General features: G+C 41.6%; 1 protein-coding gene across 7 annotated transcripts in view; it reads left to right on the forward strand.

The window, feature by feature from the left end:
* The window catches only part of LOC114594136 (MAX gene-associated protein-like), a 43,430-nt gene that overhangs the window by 15,582 nt on the left and 13,327 nt on the right, over window positions 1–14,521 (forward strand). For 5 of the 7 annotated variants that reach the window (XM_028723424.2, XM_028723397.2, XM_028723406.2 and 2 more), the window contains 13 exons: window positions 423–564; window positions 1,487–1,579; window positions 1,665–1,796; window positions 2,218–2,316; window positions 2,921–3,570; window positions 4,981–5,332; window positions 5,844–6,085; window positions 6,787–6,930; window positions 8,363–8,417; window positions 9,628–10,130; window positions 11,634–11,931; window positions 12,256–12,795; window positions 13,603–13,884. In XM_028723424.2, the coding sequence (XP_028579257.2) occupies window positions 423–564; window positions 1,487–1,579; window positions 1,665–1,796; window positions 2,218–2,316; window positions 2,921–3,570; window positions 4,981–5,332; window positions 5,844–6,085; window positions 6,787–6,930; window positions 8,363–8,417; window positions 9,628–10,130; window positions 11,634–11,931; window positions 12,256–12,795; window positions 13,603–13,884 (3,532 nt within the window). The remainder of the gene's footprint in view (window positions 1–422; window positions 565–1,486; window positions 1,580–1,664; window positions 1,797–2,217; window positions 2,317–2,920; window positions 3,571–4,980; window positions 5,333–5,843; window positions 6,086–6,786; window positions 6,931–8,362; window positions 8,418–9,627; window positions 10,131–11,633; window positions 11,932–12,255; window positions 12,796–13,602; window positions 13,885–14,521) is intronic. The other 2 variants (XM_028723435.2, XM_028723443.2) reach the window with 2 other exon arrangements.

Below are 14,521 nucleotides of genomic sequence, written 5' to 3' on the forward strand. Positions count from 1 at the left end.
GCCAGAGGCAATCTGGTACACATATGGAAACCTCCATGGACTGCTAGTAGGGGACCAAAATGTGGTGTTTGGGGAACATTTGGGGGGCGGTGGTGGTATGTAGATCTACAACATTCTAAGACACCCCATTCAACCAACATTACCCAAAACCAATCCTGAAACAACAGCCCTAGTGCTAGTATAGTGAATTTCCTTACAATTGTATTCATTGGAAAAAGGAAAATAAAGAAACAAAAGCAGGGGGCAGGGGGGGGGGAATTGGGTCCCCTGCTCCTGACCTGACCACATGTAGCCAGCAGGGCTCTGGATGTAGCAGTTGCTCTACCATCAATTTCCCCACCACCTGGAGCTTTTGATTGTCTCTGGAATAAACCTAGAATAGTGTTTTGTCACGGCATATATTTTATTCTTTTTACATTTAGGAAGCCCTGGATATCCACAATGTTGATAGAGTGGAAGAAAAAGAAAAAATTCAGAATATTCAGACTTCTTCTCTGACTACATGTGAAAAAGAAGAATTGCAGAATATACATACTTCTTCACTGGATGCATGTATTGATCCAGGTAATAATGGGAGTATTAAAATGGCCTATTAAGGGCCAAATCAGGTGTGCAGTTTCCCAGCTGCTGCAATCTACTTTAGAAACAAAACAAAAAACCTTACATGTCAGATGCAGAGAATCATTTAACTCTCAGCTAGTTTGGCCCTATGGATACTTCTCTTTCTCCCTAAGTGGTCTAATGTTCAAGTTTGCCAAGCCGAGCAAATGCAGCAGAGCTGAAGGCTCACCCTGACTTCCTTATTTGCCACATTTCTGGGCACAGGTTTGGACTTTAAAGCTTCGTGTCCAAACATCTCTTTTAGTCCCAGCACTTTCGCTGGGAAAACCACGTTTTACCGCTGATTTAGAGCAAATAGCAATCAGGTTTTCCATGGCACAAAAGGAAGTCTGGATGAGCCCTGACCAGTTCTTTTTGGCATTTTGTCCCTGGCTGAATCTACACTGATCTGGAAAACGCTATTTAAAAAAACACACACACACACACTAAAAATTAGCTCCCAATGCAATATCCCATAGGCAAAAGATCACTGCTCTACAGCACCCTCTGGTGTCACATTTTTATAATGCATTTTTTACATTAATACTCAACAGTGTCCCTAAGTCCACTGTTTCTGCTGCAAGAGGTTTGCAAGTTTCATAGAAATGCTAAGCATGTGGTCCGGCCTCTGAGGTTCTCTCTCTCTCCGAGACTTTAAAATACTGAGCACTAAGTGAGGTGAGAGATGGGAAAAAATGGGCATTGACCCTGTACTGTTGAGAGACAGTGCAGTTGCCCTCATCCAGTTCCTCTCTCTCTCTTTTAGGAGTTGTTGGGGGAAGAGTATTGTGTGTGTTATGGGATTGGGGTAGAAAGTAAATGATGCTTAGTCAAGTGAATTAGAAATGGTAAAGATATTTAAGCAATTTAAATATGTATTTCACAGACAGTCAGAGAATACCACAGCTGGAAACAGAATTGTTGGAAGAGTTGAAATCTTATAAGTACAAGCAGGTGATACATCCTAGTCTTCGAGAAGGTAAGTGTAAGCACTGTGAAGTATGTACAAGCTTTGCATTTACGAATGCTGCATAGAATTTTTATATGGCATTTTCTTCTTGTAGTGGGACTAAAGCTGAACTTAGTGGACCCAACAATGAGCATTGATTTAAAATATTTGGGTGTGCAGCTACCACTAAGTTATTCTGATGAATACACATTGTGGAAAAACGTAAGGACCAATTCCAGTTCTTATGGTAAGTCACCATCTTTCTTAATACTACAATGAAGCTTCAAGTTTGAGTTACAGGATAGCTTTATGTCTTTAGAAGAAGCATTTCTGTTTTGGTAGAACAAATCAGGAACACTTCACTGTTATGTTAGCACTGAAATTTTGACTTTGCCTAAAAGATCTGCTGTTCAGTAGATGCATTTATGATTAATTGTTTGGTCCCATATGGCAGGGTAAACTGAGGCTAAATATTTATGTACAGTTCAGCACACCTTTACCATACTAATTTTAGTTGAGTTAGAAACGCCTTACTCTGCATAGGATTGGGCAGTGCTTAAAGGTAATGGTTCTGAAGGCTCTTTATGTAAAAATATACTGTAAGAGCATAATCTGTTAAATTGTTACCTAGCAGCACATAAAACTAGCTTGACTGTCTTTCCCACCAGATACTGGGCTTCCCTTTGTTTCCAGGACTGGAAAGACGAATGACTTCACAAAGATAAAAGGATGGCGAGGGAAGTTACATAGTTCTTCAAAAAATGAAGGTAAGATTTAGGATGTGTTTCCTGCTACTTTCTCTGAGCCAAATGAAATGGGGAAATGAACTCTCCAGACACCTGCACCCCAGAGTCACTTAACATAATGGATTAGTTGGGTGTCTGGTTATTCCATCTACAGAACCCCTAAGTACACTGTTAATCAGTAGCTGTAACCTGGTAGAATTATTGTCTAAACCTACATATTTGCTGCTTTGTGTTTAGCCTTGATTTGGCTTAGAGCTCTGTATGAACTGGGCCAATGTATAGAGTTGATATGATTGTTTATATCAGCCCCTGAAGAAGGAAAGGATCCTCTCCAAATTACAAGCACCAATAAAATTTGACATTTATTGAGAAATAGTTTGCTTTTGTGTACAACGTGCCTCCCCCTTTTGTTTACTTCTGTTTCTGAGAGCTGGAAGACTTCCAGAAACAGCACTAACCCCCCCCCCCCCCACCAACCACCTTTCTGCTTCTATAGTGGACAATGTTTCTTACCACAGCTACTCTGTACATCAGTTTCTAAAGCTTTTACCAATGTAATCTATGCAAACACATCATAATGAAGTTGACAATACTCAATTGAAAATTGATTTATGTGATTATTCAGGTAGCATTTTAGAAGGCTCCTTGAAGAATCGATCTGCCTTCTGCAGTGACAAGCTTGATGAATATTTGGAAAATGAAGGGAAGTTAATGGAAACGAGCATGGAATTCTCTCCTAGTACATCCAGTTGTCCTGTGGTTTACCAGCTTCCAACTAAAAGCACCAGTTATGTACGGACACTAGATAGTGTTCTGAAAAAGCAATCCAGTGTTACTACTACTAGCTCTTATACTTTCAAGCCTCTTTCTGTGCCTTCTGTCTCTAGAAAGAAGAGAGAGAAAATTAAGAATAAAAAGCAAGCAGGTTCTAGAGGCAAAGAAAAGTCACCCCAGAAGGCTACAATAGGTTTGCCTGTTGTAACAAAGCAGAAACGCAACTTGACAGCTTTGGAAGAGAAAGTCACTAAGTCTCAGCCAAGTAGTCAAGCAGTTAGTGAGATAGATGCTCTCATGGCATCAGGCACAGAAGAAAATGTACCGGGGAAACAGCGTCAGGCACAGCAGCAACAACAGAGTAATCGCTTGCCAAGTTTATCAAAGACTCAGTTGAAGCTGATGGATTTGGAGGTTTGCGCATTGTGGGATGGTAAACCACGGACTTACATTACTGAAGAACGAGCAGACCTATCTCTGTCTACTTTACTCACTGCTCAGGTGAGTTACTCTGTTCATGAAAGTTTAACGGTGACTTGCCTTCAATATATTTTCCATTTCTGAATAATGGTGTTAATAGACATACCTCTATGGTGAGGGATTTCTACAATTTAGGGGTAGCCAAAGAGATAGTCATTCCTGGGGTTATCATTCCCTGCACTCTTAAGGGTGACGAAACTACAAACATCTTAATACACAAGAGGGTCTGTTGGGATGGAGATAGGCTTTAAATACCTGAAAGACTTGAGTTGTTTAGGGTCTTAAACACCAGTGAATTGGGTCTTAAACACCAGCGAATTGGGTCCAGGAGCTGGCAACTACATGTTGGCCTCTGTCTGTCTCGAGACAGTGGGGTGTGCCTCTGGGAGCAAAGTCAAATCACTGCATTAGGCTTACTGAAGTGACTTTCCAGGGCACAAGCCTGAGCAGTGTGTATGGAGTTCCTAGACAGCCCAGACAACAAAGCCCCCCTCTTGGCTTCGCTGATGTGGTCCAAAGGAAAGCAGAGCAATACGTTTGGCACCAGCTTAGCTACAGGAGTTGCCTGAAAGAGGTGCCATCCAACCATCTTAGGGACTCCACTCCAGATTTGTGTAGGGTTTAGTCCTTAGCCTTTTCTCCTTCCAAAGATATCCCATAAGGCAGTGCAGGTTTAGGATCAGAGTTTTCCTTCTCCTAAATGGGCTACCTTCCCAGGTTGATGAGCCTAACTCCTCTACAGCATGTGCAGAACCCACCTTGATCATGGGACCCATTATTGGTCTCATCTTCTCTATTTGCCAGAGCAATGGCAAATTGCATGTGAGGGAAGCCCCCAATTCACCAAGGGTATGAGACCCATTGGCTACCGTCACCTGATTAAGCTGGCCAATTGAAGCCATTCATGGGATGTGGCCACTGTCACATGCTGACAGGTTTTAGGACCCACAGGTGAGAGCTGAGTACAGGTGGACAAACTACCCCAGAAGGAGCATGATGTCCCCCACCAGAGGTACTATCCCTCCTCTTACACCCCATAACTGGAAACTAGTGAAGCTGTTTTAAAGCAGACTTACACTTGCATATATTGGTTTCTGGATTAATGACTATAATGATAAGATGCACTTCTGATTAAAAATACAGTCATATTTGTATTGGTCAAATGCACATCCCCATTCTATTGGCTACATTATTGCTGGAATTATGTATTGCAGATAGTCTATTTCAGCAAAAACAATGGCATCTTGCAGCACCTTAAAAGCTGTTGTTTTTGTTGCAATTGACTGAATACAGCTTCCCTCTGGATCTGAATTGTAGCTTATTATGATACATAATTCTGTATCATGTAATTCAGGAATCTACATTGTAGTAATTATGTATGCAGATACTTATCTGGAGATTTGAGAAGAGTTATGTATCTACATTTTTCAGGCTTCACTAAAAAACAAACCTATCCACCAAATAATCAAAAGGCGAGCACCACCATGCAACAATGACTTTTGCCGGCTTGGGTGCATCTGTTCTAGCTTAGCTCTTGAGAAACGTCAGCCTACGCATTGCCGCAAGCCAGACTGTATGTTTGGCTGTGCTTGCCTAAAAAGAAAGGTAGTCCTCGTTAAAGGAAGTTCAAAGGAAAAGAAGATCCTGGAGGAGTCTCTGTGTGGAAGGAATAGATTGTATTGCGAAAGTGAAGTGAAACAACAGGAAGAGGTGATGGAAAAAGAGGAGAAGAAAGAGAAACTGAAATTTAAAGATAAGAAGAAGAAGAAAAAGGTGGAATATAGTAAGTATAATCAATAGCAAGCAGCTACTTCTTTTTGTAGGTGTTTGTAATTATGTGTGTTTCTGAATTAAGTACCAAATGAGAATTTGGAAATAAAACTTGTCCATAAGACATTTAAAATATCAGTATACATGGGTTTCAGTTCATCTAAAGCTAATTGCAACTTAATTTTATTGAAACTAGTGGAGCATGTTAATCAACGGACTCATTTGGCATTAATGGGACAGGCTGCTATCCTTTACATACTAACCTGGGAGTAAGACCTATTTAGCACAAGGGGGCTTGCATCTGCGATAACATGCATAGGACCAGGAGCTTTTGTGTGTATCTCTCTGTCTCTGCCCTGAACCTCCCTTTCACCCAGGGGCATATAAATTACTCAAGCTTGGAGCTCTTTCTCCATAATATAAAAAAATAGGTCATCTTTCTCACTGGATAATGCTTGTGTGATATTTTTATATTAGAGTAGGTGTTCTTTGCCAGACAATAAATTATTAAATCTTTCTACTAGCTATATGTGGTACAGAGCCAGAAAAGCCTGTTAAGAACTTTCCACTGTGGGTTAAAGTAGATGGAGAAACGGATCCAGAACCAGTTTACATCCCAACACCATCAACTATTGAACCAGCAAAATCTACGCCGCCTGTCCCAGAGGTCTTAACATCCAATGGCAAACCTGCAGCTGGTGAAGGCAAACCTGCCACCAGTGGAGTCAAATCAGCACGAGTTTATGCGCCTAGACCCAATCCAGTGGTAAGCAAAAGAAACAAGATTTTGAAGCTGAATCAGGAGTTGTTTATGGCAAAGGCAACCCAAGACATTTGTTCTTTAATTCTAATATGGGAACGTGAACCAACATATTGGGAGGGTACCAAACTGGTAACATGGGGGAATGGAAAGTGAAGAATTAACAGTATCCTGCTAGCTAGGGATGATGAGAATTGTAGCCCAAAAGCAACTGGAGACCCAAGTTTGGGAAACTCTGATCTAGAGAGAGCCCTTTTTATCCAGCAGATAAAGTATGTGAAATATACTTAACTGTCTGTCCTATAAGTTAAATTCCTTGCACAGAGGAAACATTTTCTCAGAAGCATTATATGGTTGTATCCACTTAGTACCCTTGTGCAAGGGGTTTTGAACAGATGGAGGCATCTGCTAATGGACAAAGGGAGGAAGGTTATACTTATTTCCTCCCTGCAGCCCCCCAGAACAGTTGTTGGGGGGCATTAGGAGCTACAGTGGGAGGAGGAATTGGCAGGAAATCACCTCCACCCTTTTGTTATTGGACATCTGCTGGAGCACCATCACTAAGAGGACCAGCTGGATTCTGCCATAATCTTTATCTAGCTGCTCCCTTTGGCATTTTGTCTAGGTTATTTCGTGATAAAAGTGGATAAAGGGAATGGTGGAACAGTGAGGCTTTTCCATTTATGTCCATTTATGTTGGTTTATAGATTCGAGAAGAGGATAAGGACCCTGTCTATATATATTTTGAAAGCATGATGACTTGTGCTCGTGTTCGGATATATGATCGTAAAAAACAGGAGAAAAAGCAGCAACAGAAGTGCCCTTGGAATTCTGAAAAACCCATTGAAAAGGTAAAATGTTGTGCCCTCATATTTCCTTTATTAATGCACTCTGTGTAAAAAATAATGACATCAGACAAACACCTTCATTATACTGTTTTAGACACCTACAGAAAACCTTTTCTGTTTAAAGCCTAACCAGACCCATGATCTGTTCTTAAATCTATAAATGTTTTATTGGGTTTATTATTTTAAAAGTTTTTAGATGCTTTGAATGTTTTAAATATGTGTAAATATTTTATCACAGATTTGGTTGTTGCCCTGAGCTCCTTGGGTAGGAAGGGCAATATATAGAGTTAAGAAATAAATAAAAACTATGCTGTAGAACATGGGTAGGCAAACTAAGGCCCGGGGGCCAGATCTGGCCCAATCACCTTCTAAATCCAGCCCGCGGACAGTCCAGGCATCAGTGTGTTTTTACACGAGTAGAATGAATGAATGAATGAATTTATTAATATGGTCACAGACCAGCTTCAACACACACAATATCACAGATCATAAAAAATCAGAAATACAAGGGACAATATGACAATAACAAGGATTTAAATATAAAAATTAAAATTAATTGTTAGCGTGCCCCCTGTAATTAACATTTAGGGGATTGGACATTATGGGATACCACTTGCTTCCTGTGATTGATTGCAGACGCACAGAATTTAGCTACATTTAATGTAGTCTTGGGCTTCTTGTCCTCTAGCAGTAGTTTTAGACTATGGTGTTCCGATTCTTTCCTAGACTTATGCAAAACAGGTGTAATAAAAGTCAAACGTATATCCTCATAAAGACGACAACGTAATAGTACATGTAGAATGTGTCCTTTTATTTAAAATGCTTCTCTGGGTTATTTGTGGGGCATCAGAATTCGTTTTTTTTTCTTTCCCCCCCAAAATATAGTCTGGCCCCCCACAAGGTCTGAGGGACTGTGGACTGGCCCCCTGCTGAAAAAGTGTGCTGACCCCTGCTGTAGAACAATTAATAGAAGATAGGGTTTTCATTGCTATTGCAGAATGCTGGGAGAGGTTTAACATTTTTCTTCCCTCTATTTTCCTGAGGAAGGTGCATTCACTTCCCTGCCCACAAAATGGCTGGTATTGAGACTAAAGGGAGATTACCCTCTGGAGCTATTATCAGCCACAAGGGGATGGGAGGGGCTGGGGTGGGTATTTTTAGAGTTTAGCTGGCAAGAAACATTATAACATTCTCTGCCCATACTCCCAGGCATCCATATATCGTAGTCATATGGCAAAAAATGGGGTCCAGCCATGCCTGGTATTCTGCTCTTTGTGAACTATTATATGATGAAAAACTTTGCACAACTGCCATATTTCTCATCATTTGTTTCCGGGGTTTGAACTCTGTATTTAAATATACATTATTATTGGAAATTTGATTCCCCCCCCCCCCCCATCTTATCTTTTCCTCTTCTTTTAAATCTTTTTCCCAGGAGCATGATCCTGAGCCCCAGCCACTTGATTTGGAAGATGATAAAGAGCCCGGAGGTAAAATTAAAAACATGAACTTTGTCCCCAGATTCCCAAATTCTGGAGTAGGTCTTTCAGGATAGGTGATGAGTGTGGGACTCGTAGACATTCTGAGGAGGGAGGTGACAATGAGATACATTAAGCCTTCCTTTTGGCCAGTTGACAATTGAACCTACCCCTGCTTTTTCAAATAAACAGGCATGGCAGCCTTGCGGTGGGATAACAGAGGGCTGGAAAGTGTTCCAGTAAGGGAACTGGGTGGTTAACCCACCTCCCCCAATTTATCCATAATGTTATAAGGGGATGACCACATTCCCATTAACCTAGGAAGAAGAGAAGCAGGGAAGAGCTGCTGCTGTCTTTGAATGTTCCCCATGTGCTGTGTTAGGCTATCACATTCTTTTCTAATGTCATTGTTAGATTATGACCATAGATTTTTTTTTTCACAGCAGTGGAATGCTTACAATCAATTATGCTCAGGGTCTCTGCATGCTTATATAATTCATTTCCTGTACTTTAACACCTATTGGTGTTCCCAGGACAGCTTGTGGAACAAGCATTTGTGGTGGAGGCGTATACCTAAGTGAGTTCAGAAGAGTAGTTCAAGTTCCTATTGTTTGAGAAAGATGGGCTTAGTCGTTTGTTTTGCCTATGTTAAAATGATACCGGTTGTGCCACATCTCAGGAGATTGACCCAAGCACTCTTGATTACTTACAGTTATACACACAGAGACATACAGAAACATCCTTCCCTCGCTGCCCCCCACATATTCTTGAACTGTGGTGATGTCTCTTGCTTGCCAAGATTGGAAAGATATATGTAGAAATCTGTGACTTGCATAGCTAAAATGTAGCCTAGTGTGCAAAGGTTTTGAGTCACATCCATTGCTCAGCCCACTTTTGCCTCTGACATTGCTCAGGACTGGAATGTGGCCCCTGCAAGATACATACAGAGGAATGTGGCCCCCAGCCCTTTGATACATTTTTGGCCATCCTACCTTTGAAACTGATAGTGTTGCAACTTGGTAAGAAATGATAATGTAACCACTGTACCTTTCTGGCAGATAGAAATATTTCATTGAGAACAAGGGGTGGAGAACAGAGCCCACTTCTTAGACATGGGGACTAATCAGGCATTGTTAATTAGGAAATGTTGCCCAAGTCTTTAATTTGCTTGGTTTCCTCTGCTGCTGCAACACTACAGAAACCTGTTTCCATTGTTTTCCAGATAAAACCTGGTGGTTTTCCTGTAGTGCTGGGGATCCATCAACTTCATATGTACATCATACTACACGAGGTGGAACAACCAAACTAATTGAGATTGTTTCTGATTGCAACTGGGAGGAAGATCGCAATGAGATCTTGAACATCCTGTCACAGCATGTCAAGAGTAAGATGCCCAAGTCCCTTAAAGTAGGAAATTTTGTTATTGATCTAGAATCTGAAACCAAATCGTGGGATGAGAAGAACACTCCTGTCTATTCCTCCCGGGTGAAAATCTCCATGCTATCCAGTCAAAACAAGGGTGAAAAGGCTCCTATTTCTGTTTTGGAGGCTTCTGATAATAGATTGTCACCATGCAAAAAGACAGAAAAAATCACATTCTTAACAGCTGGCATGTTACGGGAGAGGAGGAAGAAAGGATTACCTTTTTATGCTGGGCTTTCTCCTGCTGGAAAGCTGATTGCTTACACATGCAAATCTGATTTGAATTCCTCATCTTTGATTCAGGTGGGTTGCGTTTCTTATGCTTTGATGATTTTTTAATGTGTTATTTTTAGGACACCAGCCAGTTTTTTTTCTTGCGTATCTTTTGCTCATTGAGTGGAGAAATACAGCTAGCAGGGCATAGGCCTTTCCTGTGGGGCCAGGAGGGCAGTCTCCCAATCTTATAACTAGAGGAGAAAGAGGAGGCTCTAAGCCCCAATGCCCTGACTCCCTGGCCAGAAGGCCGCAACAGAACCCCAAGGCCAGCTGTCCAGAGTATCTTGTCATTCTGGCATATCCCCAGTGTGCAGTAAAAGGTTGGGTCCATGTTTGAGATAAGCACAGGTTTGAAAATATTTCAGTTCCGGTTGTAGGATGTTGGAGAGGGTGAAACTGAGATATGCCATGGAATTGCACAGGATCCTCTGACAAATTCTTTCCTGCCCCAGTCTCTGGCAGCCCAGTGTTGCTCCTCGTGAAGCCTGCTGCTGCCCCGGTACCCAGAGCTAAGCCATCGCTTGACTTGGCACTAAGTCTGAACTGAGGCTTGAGGTTCATTTAGTTCCAGATAAACTACAAGCTGTAGACATAGTTTCCTCTTTGCCTTACTGCTCATAGTTTATCTCTGGGAGGCAACCTATAAGCCCAGGTTCAGACATAATGCTAATTTAAACCGTGACATAGCTCTGAATAGCAGTACCAGAGGTGGATGAAAGCAACCACAATGTTTCCTGTGAGTACCCATATGCTCAGTGCTTTCTCACTTAGCCATGGTTTGGCTTAGCATTATGTGCAAACCACTGTCTGAATTAAACCAATTATTATCTCCAGTGATACCGGGTGATAACCACTGTTAGTCATATGCAGAGTAAACCCATTCAGATCAATGGACTTAAATTATGTAAGCCCATTGATTTTAGTGGATGTAATCTGAGTATGACTTGGTTAGATAACACTCATTGGCATTGGCCAGTAGTCCCCCTCAGTATAAAATAAATACCCTGTGGTATGTGATAAGTCAAATTACACTGGATCCTCCTGATCTGCTGGATAGAGGAGTGGTCAGCTGGGAACCTTTTAGCCCACTCTCTCTGGAAATCTAGCACTTCAGGGTTTTGGAGACCAAGGCTACAATCCTGTTCCTACTTTATTGGGAGTAAGCTCTGTTGAACAGATTGCAAACTTGCGTAAAATTAGGTTGTCTTTGCTTGTACATGTAAATAGAATTTGTATTCTGAGTCTGTGTAATGGCTAGACTGAGTGTTGGACCAGGACTGGGAAAACCCAAGTTTAAATCTTCATCAGCCATTAAACTTACTGGGTGACCTTTTAAGACAGAATGAAATTTCAAACATATCGTGGCATTGGCAGTCAACTATCTAAATGAGGGTGGAGGAATAAGGAACTGAACTGGGCTAGAGCTCCTTGTGTGAGCCTAATTAGTGCTTTGGATCCCAGGCATTGTTAAAAAGAAAAGAAAAAAAGACAGGGTTAGCAAGTGTTTGTATATTTCTCTTTTTATTGCAGGTTAATGGTAAAAAATACCCTCAAGCCAAACTGCTTCTAGGACAGATGGGAGCACTGCATCCAGCCAATCGACTTGCTGCTTATATCACAGGCAGGCTGCGACCAACAATGCTTGACCTATCAACACTCAGTACTGCAATCTCCAAGGCAGAGTCCGATGCTAAGCTTGCTTCTTCTGAGCCACAGTCAGCTGAAGTGCCCACAACAGAAATTTCCAAAACACCATTTCCCAGTAACACTACATCCACTTCCACTGTAACATCACCAAATGCTCATGCCTCAACACAGAAGCAGATAGGTAACTTGAAACCTTATTTTCTGTGTTATAAATTGTCTGAATTGTAAAGCATAAAAAGCATGGAATGTGAGAGTATAGTGTTCATATTTATTTATATACTGTAATATCCTTCATCAAGCTGCTTTGAGACTTTTTTTTTGCCACATGCAGCAACATTATACACATCATTAGGTGCAATATGTTGAAAATGAGGCAGTGTAACCAGTAAGCGTTAATTGGAAAAGTGAGGCCTTAGCATAAAACTAGGTTGAGTGCTGCTATAGTTTGCGGAATGGAAAGATGAAAACTGCTAATAGTTTTGACTTTGAAAACCTTTCTTTTCAGCTGCTCGGCCTTTACTACACAATGTGGCGTCTCAGTTGGTTATAAGCGCCGTTGGGGCACTACACCAGAAGGTCCCTGGAACTAGAATAAGCCAACCTCTGACGGGACCACAGAAATTTAATATCAAATCTATGCCACTCTCCCCTGGGGCAACTACAGTTACTCCTCCTGCTATTACTGTGTCATCACTTGCTGGAACTACTGCTAGCCCTGCACCCTGTAACAAAGCTCCCTGCTCTTCTGGCACCGCCAAAGCAAATGCTGTTGGAAAACCTGAAAACAGAACTGTGTCAGCCACAGCTACTAGGGCTCCTGTTAAAATAGCAAAATCACCTGGAATTGCTACGCCAGTTGCGACTGTAGCTTTGCCTGGAATAGGCCCATCAACCGTTGGTATTCCTGTTTCTGCAGCATCTCTATCTACAATCTTAACCACAACTGCATCTGTGAACTCGGTGCCCACACCAACTTCGCCAGTTAGCTGTATTGCTCCTGGACTCTCAGGAATTAACAAAAGTCCTTTATCGAATCAAAAAGCAGGTAAGGTGCCCTTACTGATGGGCCAGTTCTTGCTGGTCCACACACCTGTCACTTAGTCTGTCTGTTATGAGAGACAGAAGTGCTTGGCAGACTTTTTGAGTGAATAAAGCCTTGCCTTAAAATGCATTTCACTCTTTTCAAATGAGAAAATACTTTGCATGAGTTTTCTCAGTGTTGATCAAAATTTCAAATTTTTCAGCTGCAAAAAATAATAATAAAAGGACCTCCAAGGGGGGGAGATGATGGCAGTTTCTTTTCCAAACTTTTCCTTGTTTTTGTTCCCCTCCTCCTCCAGAATCTTCATATCTCTCCTTTGCTGTGTGCAGTGGTTCAGTACTTGTCCGCCAAATAACTTATGCACAGCAAAGTTGATGCAAAAAGACTTCCTTGTGGGTAGAAAGTATGAGAATATCTGGTTTAGAAGAAAAAGGACTTTAGTGTATTGGCATGAACGTGTGTGTGTGTGTGTGTGTGTGTGTGTGTGTGTAGAAATGTCCTGGGGGAAATTGGTAAGAACTGTTTGAAATGGGTTTGTATTCTTTCAAGCCCACTTTTGCTCTTGGGAAGTTGCTTCCAGTTGGGGAATTAAATGCTAGTTGCTAGAACAAACAGCAGAAGCTGTTGCTTTCATATTATTCTTGCAAGTTCCCCATAATGATCTGTCTGATACCTGCTGGAAGCAGAATGTAGGAACTGATGGAACTTTGGTCACATAGATTCTTCTTTGTTGTTGTTTTTTAAAAATGCTCTGTAAATCTTGCTGTATAAATGGGACTTTGTTAAGAAGAGTGTTATTTCCTAATATAGCAGGTACTACAAGCCCTCCAGGATTGTCTCCTGGAGCAGAGAAACGCATGGGACCACAGCTGCTTTTGATTCCAGTACCTCAGAGTTCTCCTACATTGCGACCTCAACAAACCACGCAAGTTGCTCAGGGGAAGAGAATGATTTTGCAGCCTCTAAGGAATCCTGCTGGTGTGAATCTCTACCGACACCCCAGTGGGCAGATTATCCAGCTTGTTCCGCTGCACCAGTTCCAACCTGCAGGACCCCAGCCTAGTTTATCACCCGTAATGTTACGTAATCCAGGTACAGAATGCTGCAGATCTTATTCTGTTTTCTGAGAGAGAGGGCAGTTAAATACTGAGGGAAGGGAAGCATAGTTTCCTATAATTGTGCATCCATTTTTGTTCAGTGCCTAAAGTTAGTTTTAAAAAATTATTGTAATTTATATGCTGCCTTTTAATATAAAATGCTTCCAGGCCAGATCTCAAATACGATATAAATATGCATCGCAGTGGCAATAATTGTAAAATCAGAGCAGCATAAAATAAAAGTCTTAGGAAAATTAAGTACTAGGGTTGAAGGCATCAGAGTAGGTGTCACGCAAGCCTCCCTCAGAAGAGTATTCTGATAATAGGCCCATCACCCACCACCAAGGTAGCTAGTTGCATCCAAGTCCACAGGGGGCAAGAGGAAGTCTTCCAGTGACTTCTGCAGCCTGGTTTGTACATAATGTTGAACCGTAGTTGAAACTAAACTTTGGTATAACCCAATCGAAGACGTGCAGGTGCTCATAGCTAATGCATTTCTGGCTGCTGCGCTGCCAGGAAACAAGTCAGAGTTTATTACTTATTAAATTTATATCCCACCCTTCCTCCCCAAAGAGCATTGTCATATGTTTGAACCCAGGCTCATGGTTTGTTTTGAGAGAAACCATGAGCAG

The sequence above is a fragment of the Podarcis muralis genome, chromosome 1, assembly GCF_964188315.1.
Source record: "Podarcis muralis chromosome 1, rPodMur119.hap1.1, whole genome shotgun sequence".
Classification (NCBI taxonomy): Eukaryota; Metazoa; Chordata; class Lepidosauria; order Squamata; family Lacertidae; genus Podarcis; species Podarcis muralis.